The following is a 13,507-nucleotide window of genomic DNA, read 5'->3' on the forward strand; positions in this document are numbered from 1 at the left end:
CTCTCTACCTTATGTTTGTCAAGGAGCTGTTGGACTTCCTCTTTGGAAGACACGATCATTTTCTGGTCGCCTGCCATCTTCTCTTGTCCAGTTTCCAGCAGGTCAGCCAGATCTTGCAGGGCCCTCTCGTACTGACTCTTGAGTGCGAGGTTCTGGTTCAGTCCACTTCGCCGAGAGCCAATGGTCATCATCAGTTCATCGTACATGTCCTTAGAAACAGACACAGCAGCATTCAAGTGATGTGGAGGCTCCTCTCTAAAAGCACATTACCCACCAAACCCACAACCCAAGGCGTGCAGTCAGGTGTCTGCCTATGGTGATGCTCTGTGTAATGGGCATCAGTCCACCTGCCTTACTCAGAATCCCCACCTCAAAAACTTCTTTCAAAAAAGATAAGCTATCCCAGTGGTTGAGTATCGATCTATGAACCCAAAGGTCATGGTTTAATTACTGGTAGGGCACTTGCCCAGCTATGGGCTTGAACCCCAGTGTGGGGCATGTGGGAAGCAACTGTCCCATCATTGATGTTTCTCTCTCTCTCTCTCTCCCTCTCCTTCTTTTCTGAAATAAATAAAAAAATATATATTTTTTTTAAAAAGCTATTTTTTAACATTCCAAAGGATATGCAAAAACATTGCCTAGAAATGGCACATGGGGTAGATTTAACCAGTCTTCTTGGAATGTCAGTGTTTGTGGTGAGATGTGGGATCAAAAATTGTTCATGGAGCCAAAACTGGTTTAGCTCGGTGGATAGAGCGTTGGCCTGTGGACTGAAAGGTCCCAGGTTCGATTCTGGTCAAGGGCATGTACCTTGGTTGCAGGCACATCCCCACGAGGGGGTGTACAAGAGGCAGCTAATCGATGATTTTCTCTCATCCATGTTTCTAATTTTCTATCCCTCTCTCTTCCTCTCAAGAAAATGTATTTAAAAAATTGTTCATGGAGGTGAAGGGAAATGCCCCAGAAAATGTAATTCTGATTTTTATAATGTTTTCAACATTCATTTATTTTTAGATTAATCGAATATAGTATCTTTAACATTCGGATACTAATTAATAATTGGATTTGGGACTCTTCTCCAAATAAAGAGCTTGAGAAGTAGAAGCACTTGCTGGGAGCTGGAAGACTTAAAGACTTGAAAAGGCCATGTTTTTGCCAAATGTGGTGAAATAAATAAATATCTTAACTGGAAAGGCTTTTTAGGAGATGATGATACACCAAACACAGAATTTATTAGAGCCTTATGGACCTGATTAACGTGCCATGTGAAGGTTTAGAGGCCAACAATGTCCGAGCTGGAAAGTCCAACTCTAATGGCTGTTTACAGCCCTGACGTTGGCTCTTACACCTGACGTTAACCATGTCGGAAACTGTCTGGAAAGGACAGAGTAGGGGCAGTGGGCTATGACACTGCAAAATGTTAGATAGTGGAGTGAGATACTTACAATAAAAATGCTCTTGTAAAAATAAGAGCTATTTTATTTTCTTAAGAGGAAGGACCTGTGAACCTGGACTGGATTCATGCTAGTACTTTTCCAAAGGTCCGTAATAGGCGTGAAGAGCAAATGTGTGCATATGTGTTACCATGCACATTGTTTTCCTTAATATAACTTAACTATGTTGCTCATCAAAGGATACATTTTTGCTGGTGTAATATCCCAGGCTAGGCCTACCACCCTGATAGCAGATTCTTGCCTTAAGTGCCTATCCAGGAGAGCAAGTAAATTCATGTTGCCCTCTGCTCCTGAGTGAGACCAGAAGGTCTGTGTAGATTTCAGCTTCCTCCTGGTTTAAGTTTTTTGTTTTGTTTTGGAACTGACATAGTGTCTGATAAAACCCACTCCTTAAATACAGAGTAGATCTCCCTTTCTTAACTTTTCTAGGTTGCACTGATAATAATTACATTTTCTACAGTAGAAAAATAATATGGCACAACTAAACTACACCACAGTGGTAAGCCATTGGAATAATAACAAATGATTAAAAAGAGAGAGAGAGAGAGAATCTTAGAAGCTTGGGAATACAATTTTTTTTATTGCATTAAATATAGTAAAATTTCAGAAGATTTTTTAAGAGTTACTTAGAAGGAAGATTAGAACTTAAATGATCTGAATTTTATAGAGAAAAACCAAGAAAATAGAGAAAATACTTTTTTTGCATTCTAGTTATGGTGCATCATTGAATGCCATTGGTAGACAATCATACCTGGAGTTTGGAGAGTTCTTGCAGAGCAGGCTGCTCAATCTGCAACTTGTCACCACGCTTTTTTAATTCAGCAATTCCTGCATCCAGTTCCTTCAGCCCATCTTCAGCCTGCTGTATTGCCTAGGTAAAATTTATGACATTTCATCAAAACTCCCATGAATAATTTTCCACAAAAAAAATATAACTACTGTGTCTCCTTATTTATTCCTCTTCTGTCCACATAAAACAATACAGCCAACAAAACTCATTGCAATACAACATAAAAGCCATGGTCACATGATGTGGGAAAGAGAAGAAGGCCCTTTTTTTATGCTACAGTTCAGCTATCTTAAAGGTGAGGAGGTGAGAGGGACTGAGAATGGGTGGTTGGGAGAACACCACCTTCCTTCAAAGAAAGAAAATACATGAATAGTGACACCTCAAAAAGAAGCACAATGTATGACATTAGAAAAAGGTATCTGCCTGGGATTGTCTAGGGGAGAGATAGGGAATCTTTTATCTGCCAAGGGCCATTTGAATATTTATAACATCACTCTCAGACCATACAAAATTATCAACTTAAAAATTACCTGCTATATTTGGCCAAACATTTAATTAACTCACCCCTAATGCCTTGGGAGGGCAAGACCAAATGATTCCATGGGCCTTATATGGCCCGGATTATGAATATCCCCCAACCCTAGTGTAGGGAATCATGTCTGGTTTCCTGAAGTGCATTCTGAGCACCTTTGAAAACATGTGACTGCATGGTTTCCCCAAGAAGCAGAAAATCACACAATTGCCAAGTATTACGGTAGCTGCTAATGCTAAGCCTTGTCTTCCCACAGCAAGGTGTGTAGAGACAGAACAAGATCTCATCCGGGTCTTCCAGGAGCTAACTGTCTGGTTGGGAAGCCAGAACAAATATGCAAAACCATTATGTACTAAATAACCCTGACACAAGCCATCCCTGTAAGAGCACTTGGGAAACGGGAGAGCCCAGGAAGTCCTGGAGCAGAATGAGAAGGCTTTTGGAAGAAATGCAACCTCAGTTGCCCTTGAAGAATGAAAAGAACATGAATTCCAGATGGCAGATAAAAACCATGTGCCCCATTTTCTCTCCTGAATCCCCACTACCACCACAGGAAATGTTTTGTTGGCTTGTTTTTGGGGTGTGCTTCCCCCCCCCCCCCCAATATATCTACAAGAACAAGGCAGAAGGAAAGAAGACAATACCAACAAAATTGTGGAAGCTGGAAATCAGAAAGATAGATGATAATTGACTTAAGACATTCTAAGAAAGCTGAATCCTAGTCCAGCAGAGGATCTTCATCCCCAGGTTTACAGCCACAGGGGTCTCTGGCACTCTGGTGAAGTGGGTGCTGAATAAGGAGGGTTGGTGAGAAGCTCTTTATAGAGAAGTAAGTCTGGCTGGTGTTGCTCAGTGGTTGAGTGTTGACCTATGAACCAGGAGGTTATAGTTCGATTCCCAGTCAGGTTACATGTTTGGGTTGCGGTCTCAATACCCAACAGGGGGCGTGCACGAGGCAGCCAGTCAATGATTCTCTCTCATCATTGATGTTTCTACTTCTCTTTCCCTCTCCCTTCTTCTCTGAAACAATAAAAATACATATTTTATTTGAAAAAAAAAGGAGAGAAGTTAAATTCCCAGATCTCTTCCTCATTCCACACTGCCCCTTCCCTGGTGAAAGATGGAACATTGATTTTCAGGAAAAGGTAAAACACAAATAGTCTCTGGACTGAGGGGCACCAGACATAGCTGTGGGTTGAGTACTTGATTGAAAGCAGAGGGATAAAGTGAATGCCCATTGAATGGTGAATGTGAAGTCCCTGTTTCTTCTAGAGAATGGGAGCCAGACTTCTACTCTCCAGAGAGGAAGGAGAAAAAAATATGAAAAGACCACCTAAAAGTCTGGCACAAGGATTCTCCAGCAAATAGCCCACACAGACTACTCTTCAGTAGATCTCAACATGGTCAAGCCCATCATAGTTGCCCCTTTGCTGTTTAGTCTGGCATCTAAATGGTCAGCAAAGAATTTCCTGAGAAATGCCTCCAACACGAGACAGAAACCCAAATAAGCGAACAAATAAAAGTAACCAATTATACAGGAAAAAATAAAACTTCAATGAACAAATAATACACCCAGAGAGATTACAAAGGATAATGCATTCATTGAAAAAACAAAAACAAACAAAAAGGCCTGGCCGGTGTGGCTCAGCTCATTGGGCATTGTCACACTCAACGAAAGATTGCTGGTTTGATTCCCATCAGGGCACATGCCCAGGTTGGGGGCTCCATCCCTGGTAGGGGGTGTGTAGGAGGCAGCCGATGAACAATGGGAACCCTGCCCTCTGACCATGGCACTGTCTTGCCAGCCCTCCGGAAGGAGAATCTGGCCCCCACACTTATTCTCACCGTCCAACATCCCCAGCGGTTTCCCACTGCCAGTTCCAGAGGGGAGATATCCAGTGTGTGTGAGATGATCCACGAGGGTGAGACACTGTATTTCATTTACATCCAGCCATATTCATTTTCAATTCCCACTTCTGTTTCTGCATGTGCTTTATAACACAGTACTTGCTTACAGATTATAAATGAGTAAATATCCATGTATTTGTGGTATGTGCTTGTTCAATAGTGAAGTGTGCGATCAATGAAGTTCAGACACCAGTGATTTAGAGACTAAAGTCCAAATCCTCTGACATGCAATGGCCCTAACTACAAGGTGCCTCTAATGTTCTCATCCAGCCTATTTCCCCTCAATCCCATTGACTCCTCGCAAACTCAGCTAACCAGGGCCACTCACTGTCCTCCTGCGGAGCTCTGGACTGTCTCCCTGTGCCTTTGTTCTTGCTGTCCCCTCCTGTGGATACCTTTCTTCTGGTCCCTGTGTGTCCCAACTCCTAAGTCCAGTTCCGATTTCCCTGTGGAGACTCTTCCCTGCCCTCACCCCTCTGAGGCAAACTACCCCTCTTCCGATGTCCTCAGTGCCCCTCTGTGCTGCCACCGGGGCAGGCTGACTTCCTGCCCAGGTCACTGATATTCACGCCTAATCTCGTCAGGGGACACACTTCTCCAGGTCAGCAGCTGTCATGCCACCTTTTCCCAGCTCACATTTCCCAGTGCCCTGCAGGCCAAAGTGAGAGAGTCAGTGTAACCTGGCCAGGGATTCAAACCCAGCTCTCACAAACAAAATAGTGACAAACAAAGACGCAGCGGTAAGCCATAGATCTCGCCCAGATGACTTGACATTTCACAGTAAATCCGATCAGCTCTATGCGTTAGCTCTTCTGGAAAAAGGCAGCTGTAAATACCTCTATCTGCTCCGCCACGGGCTGTTCAAACACATTGACCAGTTTCTGCAGAAGCATGTACTTGCTGTCAGCCAGCGACGTACACAGCACCTTCAGATCATTCTAGGGGGTGAGAAATAGGAAGACTTAGCATGTGTGCCGGGGAATTCAAATGGTTAAAAACATAACACACGCTTTTAGGAATAATATACAGGAGTGGGAACTTTATGTCCAGAGAAATCAATACAGTTCTAGAGGAAGGTAAAAGAAACTGGTAACAAATTTAATGCTAAATTTGACTTTTGAATTATCGTTACACAAACCATTCCCAGCACAATATACAAGGAGGCGAGGCATCCAAATAAAAAAGCGCTACCGGTCAGCCTGAACTTCTTGTTATGTCTGAAGTCAATGTGCACATTTAAACATCCCAGCAGAAATAGCACACTCGTGACTTCTACCTAGTAAAACCACCTATTGATGTTACCCTGATTTGGGAAGAAAATAAAATTCCTAAGAATCATACGATTCCTTTCTTCCTCTCTCCTCTCCTTCTCTCTCCCCCTCACTTCCTGCTTTCCCTTAGTTTCAAAGAGTGTGCACAAGCTTATAAAAAGCCATCCAGAAGTTTAGAAAAGAACTATGGTTCATGATGGCCAAAGACATACTAAGAGAAAACACCAAAGACCCTAGCCATGCCTTTTGTCCGCAAACATCACTCACTTAAAAGTCCAAATATGCCCGGGCCGGTAGCTCAGATGGTTAGAGCAGCACCCTGATAGCCAAGGTTTGGGTTCAATCCCCGGGTTCCCCTCTCTCTCTCTTTCTCTCTCTCTCTCTCTCCCTCCCTAAAATAAATCAATAAATAAAAAGTTCACGTATTTATATTGAGTTAGAGTTGTACAAAAAGCAAATAGCTACCAGAATTTTGGTATTCAGTTTTAAAGGAAATAATGAACTAGAACAAAGCTGGAATGATAAAATGTTTAATCATGCCCTTCCCCGCCCCATATCAGCAAATCCCTTGTTGGTTGGCAAATGTGTCCGATGGGCTGGGTATCTGTCCCAGGGTGAAGTTGATCACATCCTCTTCACTGGGGGCAAGGCAGATACAAGTGCCCAAAACCAAGATGAAAATCTGGCCATCTCACAAGGAGAAGGACAATCCCAGCAAGGAAGAAAAATCAACTTTCATCACCACACAGAATGTCAGGCTAGCCCTGGCTGGTTGGCTCAGTGGATAGGGAGTCGGGCTGTGAAGTGAAAGGTCCCAGGTTTGATTCTGGTCAAGGGCACATGCCTAAGTTGTGGGCTTGATCCCCAGTAGGGGGCATGCAGGAGGCAGCCGATCAATGATTCTCTCTCATTGGTGTTTCTATCTCTCTTTCCTCTTCCTTCCTCTGTGAAATCAATAAAAATATATTCAAAAAACAACTACAACAACAACAAAAACCAAAATGTCAGGCTAAAAAGCAAAATCGTGAGTGGATTGTGCAGTAAATTATAATTTTTTTTAAAGCAATGAACAGGAGTATTAGAAAAAGGCATGTGATTCTAAAAAGGCAATAGCTGTCACTAACCCAAACCCACACCAATCTGAAAGCCCAGCTGCAGACTAAATAGGAAAATGTAATAACAGCACTGGAAAAATGGTGCTAGAAACAAGGGTTTTGCTTATGAGATGTGATATTGTTTGCAGCACCACAAAACCCTATGAGGCAGTCAGTAGGGTGTGATTTAAGAGTTTTGGACACGAAGGCTCTGAGAGGTGGTAAGGTAATAGATCAGTACATAACAAAGCCAGAACTTGAACTCAAGGGGACTGGCTTTGGAGACTTTGTTCTTTCTTTTTAAATATATTTTTATTGATTTCAGAGAGGAAGGGAGAGATAGAAATATCAATGGTGAGAGAATCATTGATCAGCTGCCTCCTGCACACCCAACACTGGGGATTGAGCCCACAACCCAGGCATGTGCCCTGACCGGGAATTGAAAAGTGACCTTCTGGTTTCATAAGTCGATGCTCAACCATTGAGCCACACTGACCAGGTCGGAGACCATTCTTTTATTATTTTTTTTAATAAATTTTATTGATTTCACAGAGGAAGGGAGAAAGAGAGAGCGTTAAAAACAAATATCAGAGAGACACATTGATTGGCTGCCTCTTGCACACTGGCTACTGGGGATGGAGCCCAAACCTTGGCATGTAACCTGACAGAGAATTGAGCCCAGGACCTCTTGGTCCTTGGGGCGAAGCTCAATCCACTGACTAAGCTGGGTTGGAAACTTTGTTCTTAATTTTTGCTCTTGACTTTGCAAAATGAATATTAGAACAAAGCTTAACAACTAAGGATCTTGTGAAGATTAAAGACAAGAGTACATGTGGAAATATTTTGTAAATAAAAAAAAGGACACACAAGTGTTTGTGGGAATTTTACTTTGTAGTTTTAAGAATGTAAATTACCTGAAGGTAGTGGTAATTTGTCCCTCTAAAACAATCATTTAAGCAAGGCATGCGGCCCGCCGGTCGTGAGTTTGACATGCTTGCTCTAGATATATACCCAGAAAATCCCTTGTGTCTTGGCTAATGCTATATTTATTTAACATTTTACACTATTTTTTAAAAATAAAACATTGTACATAAAATTCTTGGTCCTAATCACAGATATCCATTTTATAAAACTTCTATGTCTGTTGAAAATAAAATTCAATTAAAACTTACGTATTCCCAAAGGGAACTTTTTATTAGGAATGAAAATCAACATTGAATGGTTATCAGCCACTTTCGCATTTGCTGAAATTTAAAGTCCTAGAAAAAGTTTCATAAGCACACAGTTTCTCTGTTGGCAACAGTCTCCAGTCTGGGGCTGAAGGCAGTGAGCCTGAGGGGTGAGGGCCGGGAAGTAATGCAATATGTTTGAACGCAGGTGGAACTCATTAGCCCTAGTCCCTTACAGGGGGCCTGGGTATTAGAGGCCCAGCTTCCCTCTGTATCACAGCCCTGCCTGCATGTTTCTTTGGTTAGATGTTTTAAACACTACTATTATCAACTGGAAATTGTAATTATGCTGTGCCATAAATATGACTTTAAGTGGTTGGATTTAAATTCCTATTTCAGCCCTGAATGTAGCTAACTGCTTTTCCCCATGTTCCATTCCTGGGAGAATAAAACTCAGTTTTGTAATCCGAGTTCAATCTCCTAGTTTTTCTGTAATGTTCTTGCTCTTCATTGTTCATATGAAGAAGTAAAATAGGTCTTGGTGTATCATATCTCAATCAGACATCCTGTTTAGGACACCCTCCCTGGCTTCTGCGTAGAGCAAACCAATAACTCTTTCCGTGGAGGATGGGCAAACTGTTGACAATGCCTTACCTGGAAATTTAGTACTTGCTGAAGTCTTTCCTTCATCTGATGACATTGCTGATCTACCACAGAGTCTAACAAGGATAATCTCCCCAAAAGACATCCCAGAGTGTCTTCAATGACATCGCGGTTATCACTGTTCTCCGGAAACGCTTGGGAAAACAAGTTCTTGTTCTTATCCATTCCTTCAGACATCTCCTTAATGTCTTTGGCCAGTGTCTAGGGTTGATCAAAAAGAAGAGCATTGGAATGTTCAGACCCAGGAATCTATACACAAATCAAGTCTTTATCCCCTTAGGGAGTCCAGTGCTGTGTAATGCCGTACACTCACAGGCATAGGCTGGCAAACCTACCTCTTGGTTGGAGAGGCAAGTCTCGGTTTCTTCTGGTGTAAGGGCCGTGGCCAAAAGTAAACGTTCTTCAACATCATCCAGCCACATGGAGGCAGCCGAAACTCCATCATACAACTTCTGTTCCAAGTGAACGTTCTGCTTCTTTGTCCCTCCGCCCTGGAACAAAGAAGTGGAAGAAGGAATTAAGTACAGTGTTTTGAGGAACCAAAGAAAATTACCAGGCTGAGACTTTGGAGTTTAGGGTCATTCATTAGGGTTGGGTCTTAAGAGTCACGCTCAGGGATGGGAAACCTCACGAAGACCAAGATCCATGAGCAAACTCAGAGCACAGCCTTACCTGGGATGAGACCTCCTCAAAGGCCTGGTTCAACCCATCCAGCAAAGACGTCACTGCAGATTTGTCGTGGGCTGGCCCATCGCCTTTGTACAGCGGCACGCCAGCCAGGAGCCGGTTCGGCCTGCTGAAAAGCTGCAGACAAACAGGGGCGGCTTACGGAAGAGCACATGCACTGTGTCCGGGTTCCTCAGACCCAAAGGGAAGTCCTAGAATGTACCCTGTTCATGCCGCTGCTGTGGAACGGTCCAGGTGAGTGCTAGCCCAGGACACAGGACTAGTATCTATTGTCAAAAGCCTGCTGGGCCACAGCTGTGGTGAGCATGGCAGGCCTGCCTGGGGTCTGGCCTCACTCACTAGCTCTCCAAGGTGTCCATTCCTCTGACTCTCTGGCTTCTGCTTGGAGCAAACTAATAGCTATTTATCTGGAACCTTCTGTTGCTATGTTCAATTCCATTGGGTGTGGCTTGATTGGCTGAACGAAATTCAAAGTCACTCAGTACCTACCCATCTTGCAAATCAGCCTGCACCTGGTTTACAGGAGCAATTCCAGCTGACCGCTGGCTTCCCTGTCTTTTAGAACCACCGAGGCCCCCATGGTGTCTCATTAAGGTCTTCTGAAACTATTACAAACTATAAGTAGCCAGGAAAAATAAGATGACTTGACAATTTAGTTCCAGATATTTGGGATTTCTTTTATCCTAGATGTATATACATCCCTAATTTGCATCCCTAATTTTCAAAGTCGTAAAAAAGGGGGGAAACACAATTTAATGATTTATGCTAATGAGTAATCAGATATGGATTATCTCTGAGGAAAAACAGTACCTAGAAATCAAATTTTCACAAATCAACATGTAATTAATTACTAGAGGAAATGTGAAGTGGGCTTGTTAAGAAAAATGTAGGAAGAATAATTTGTTTCGCGCCTTCTTTTACATTGAAAATGAGAATATATAGAGGACGGTAGTTATACTATCTCAGCTGCGCTGTGCATCTCCTACAGGGTGAGGACAGAGGAGAGAAATGTGAGGTACCACTTGCTCCTGCTCCTGCGCCAGGGCGTCCTGCAGCAGCCTCTGCTTGGCGCTGACTTCCTGCTGGAGGCTCTCCCACTTCATCCGCATCTGGCCTTCAGCGGGGGCCTTCTCTCCTTCCCGCCCCAACTCCTGGGATGACACAGCAGGTTTTTCACTATTAGAGGAATAAACAATCCAAGTTTACCATGTGGGCAAAAAGGTGATCACGTACAGCGTGCACGAGCTGTGGCCTCTGAAATGAGAACCAGATGACTTTAGTTATTAGCTCACACTTCCAAAAAAATAAATTTTAATAAAAAATGGGAGATTAACCATCAACAAATATAGGATCATGCAGCTGGGGCCACAATCATTTAAATACATTGAAAATAGCTCAACATTTAAAAATACATTGAAAATAGCTCAACATTTAAAAATACATTGAAAACAGCTTAACAGTAAAGATAAAAATAATTGGGGATCAGAAAGTATATGGATTTGTATTCCTTGACAAATAGCCTACAAATTAATTAAAAACTGTAAAAATGCTACTTGGTCTCTGCGAGTTTTTACCCCGAGTGAAAGGCCAGGTTTTAAGATGTGGATTAGGTAGGGTTCAGGGCACGAGAAGAAGGCACCTGCACCTCATCCTTCAGGTCAAGCAGCAGTGTGCATCTGAGCATGACTGTGGCTCTTAAGGCGACACAGAGCTGAGTTTTAAATCCCTGCACCATATGCTGTGCACCTGAAACTAATGTAATATTGAGTGTCCACTAATTAGCAAACATCAAAAATAAATGCGCATCAGCCCAGCCAGCATGGTTCAGTGCTTGAGTGTCCACTTGTGAGCCAGGAGGTCACAGTTCGATTCCCAGTCAGGGCATGTGCCCGAGTTGCGGGCTAGATCCCCCAGTGTGAGGGATGCAGTAGGCAGCCGATCAATGATTCTCTTTCATCATTGATGTTTCTATCTCTCTCTCCCTTACCCTTCCTCTCTGAAATCAATACAAAATAAATAACTGAATATTTGATCTGTGACATTCACAACTTTCACAACCTCTCTGTGAAGAAGATAGGCCCTTCTTATACTAATTCCACAGAGGAGCACAGCAGGGCTCAGGCTGAGTTACTTTTCCATGGTGCCAGCAGTTGAACTAGAATAAAATCCAGACCTCCCTCAAAACAGAGGGATCATTCCTCTCTACCGCAGCTCCTTTCCTTTCCAACCCTTAGACTCAAGTCTTCAACTTGAAAATTGCCCAACTTCTGCCGAAACCAGTTTGACTCAGTAGATAGAGCATCAGACTGCGGATTGAAAGGCCCCAGGTCTGATTTTGGTCAAGGGCATATACCTTGGTTATGGGCACATCCCCAGTAGGGGGTGTGCAGGCGGCAGCTGATTGATGTTTCTCATTCATCGATGTTTCTAGCTCTCTATCTCTCTCCCTTCCTCTCTGTAAAAAATCAATAATACATATATATATATATATATATATATATATATATATATATATAAAGAAAATTGCCCAACTTCCTTAGCTTTTCTTCTAATACTCTTATGTGTATAAGACTTCCCTTCTCCACTCTACAGCAGGACTCAAAGCTCAATGAGTTTGCATGCAGAAGTTATAAAAACAGATCCTCAAGAAAAATCAACATCTTTCGTAGGGAAAATGATGTTGAGGGAAGATAAGTTCTTACAGGGAAAATGTTTTGCAGTTAGATATTTTGTAATGTGTTTCTTATTTGATTTTTTAAAAAACGAACTTATGTATCTTCTCTGGACAGATATGCTGAGCATATCAAAAAGAAGATAAATAAGTTAACCCTAAGACTCCCTAGATATACTCATGCCACACAATAAAATATTCAAAATGCAAGTAAATTATATATCCTAAAGAGAAAAAACTGATTAAAATTTTGCAGGTGTTAAATAAAAGTTTGATTGCGATGTTTGCATTTCTTCAGATGTTAGGGAATCAGTGACCAGAATAGAAAGAGCAGCGGAAACCTACCCAGCACCGCCAGAGGTCTCTGCAGCTGAGTGTTGGGTGAGGATTTCCTCCCCACGACTGGCTACTGACCGCAGGAGGCTCTTCTGCTCTGCTAACTGCTGCTCCAACTCCTGCTCAAGGAAAAGAACAAACACACAGCTGTGACTTCATGGGTATCCTCTGCAACCATGCTTCTATGTCTACTACAGCCTCGGAGACTCGTGCAGCACATGTGTAAGTTTGCACGTCGCATAAAAGGCGTGGTTGAGGGAAAGGCTCACACATCTTTCCGAACTACTCTACAGCTTTTGTGGCTTTGATAAAACAGACCTGAAAAATCATGAAGAGAAAAAAAGAAAAAAAAAAAATCAATGGAAAATTAACATTTTTCTGGGCAATGGTGCCCTCAAGTGGTACAATGTGAAATTTCAATTTTCTTATTTTATTTATTTATTTATTTATTTTATTGTTGGAGGTATTACAAATAGTGGTACATATGTCTCCTTTTTTCCTCCATGAAATTTCAATTTTCAAAATGAATTGAAAGTCCTTGCCGGGACTGGTTTGGCTCAGTGGATAGAGTGTCAGCCTGTGGACTGAAAGGTCCTGGGTTTGATTCCGGGCAAGGGCATGTACCTTGGTTGCAGGCACATCCCCAGTAGGGGGTGTGCAAGAGGCAGCTGATCGATGATTCTCATTGATGTTTCTAACTCTCTATCCCTCTCTCTTCCTCTCTGTGAAAAATCAATTAAAAAAAATATATATATATATATATATATATATATGAATTGAAAGTCCTTGAGATCAGCTGTTAATTCCCTGCTTACTTGATAAATTTGATTATCAATGGATTCAGTTTTACTTTTTCATATTTTGTGATAAATGCCTTTGCTCTTCGAAAAAATAATTTAATATGCCCAATTCATAAAGTTAAGGTATCAATG

At 42.2% G+C, this 13,507-nt stretch overlaps 1 protein-coding gene across 2 annotated transcripts in view; it reads right to left on the reverse strand.

Moving 5' to 3' along the window:
- SYNE1 (spectrin repeat containing nuclear envelope protein 1) overlaps positions 1 to 13,507 on the reverse strand; it is a 359,148-nt gene that overhangs the window by 90,212 nt on the left and 255,429 nt on the right. Inside the window, exons 100-107 of one of the 2 annotated variants that reach the window (XM_084890175.1) lie at positions 12,585 to 12,694; positions 10,588 to 10,744; positions 9,554 to 9,685; positions 9,217 to 9,372; positions 8,873 to 9,082; positions 5,521 to 5,622; positions 2,206 to 2,325; positions 9 to 209 (exon numbers count right to left, since the gene is read on the reverse strand). In XM_084890175.1, coding sequence (XP_084746301.1) covers positions 9 to 209; positions 2,206 to 2,325; positions 5,521 to 5,622; positions 8,873 to 9,082; positions 9,217 to 9,372; positions 9,554 to 9,685; positions 10,588 to 10,744; positions 12,585 to 12,694 — 1,188 coding nt within the window. The remainder of the gene's footprint in view (positions 1 to 8; positions 210 to 2,205; positions 2,326 to 5,520; positions 5,623 to 8,872; positions 9,083 to 9,216; positions 9,373 to 9,553; positions 9,686 to 10,587; positions 10,745 to 12,584; positions 12,695 to 13,507) is intronic. The other variant, XM_084890176.1, reaches the window with a different exon arrangement.

This window comes from Pipistrellus hanaki (assembly GCF_964339955.1).
Source record: "Pipistrellus hanaki genome assembly, chromosome: 7".
In the NCBI taxonomy this organism is placed as follows: Eukaryota; Metazoa; Chordata; class Mammalia; order Chiroptera; family Vespertilionidae; genus Pipistrellus; species Pipistrellus hanaki.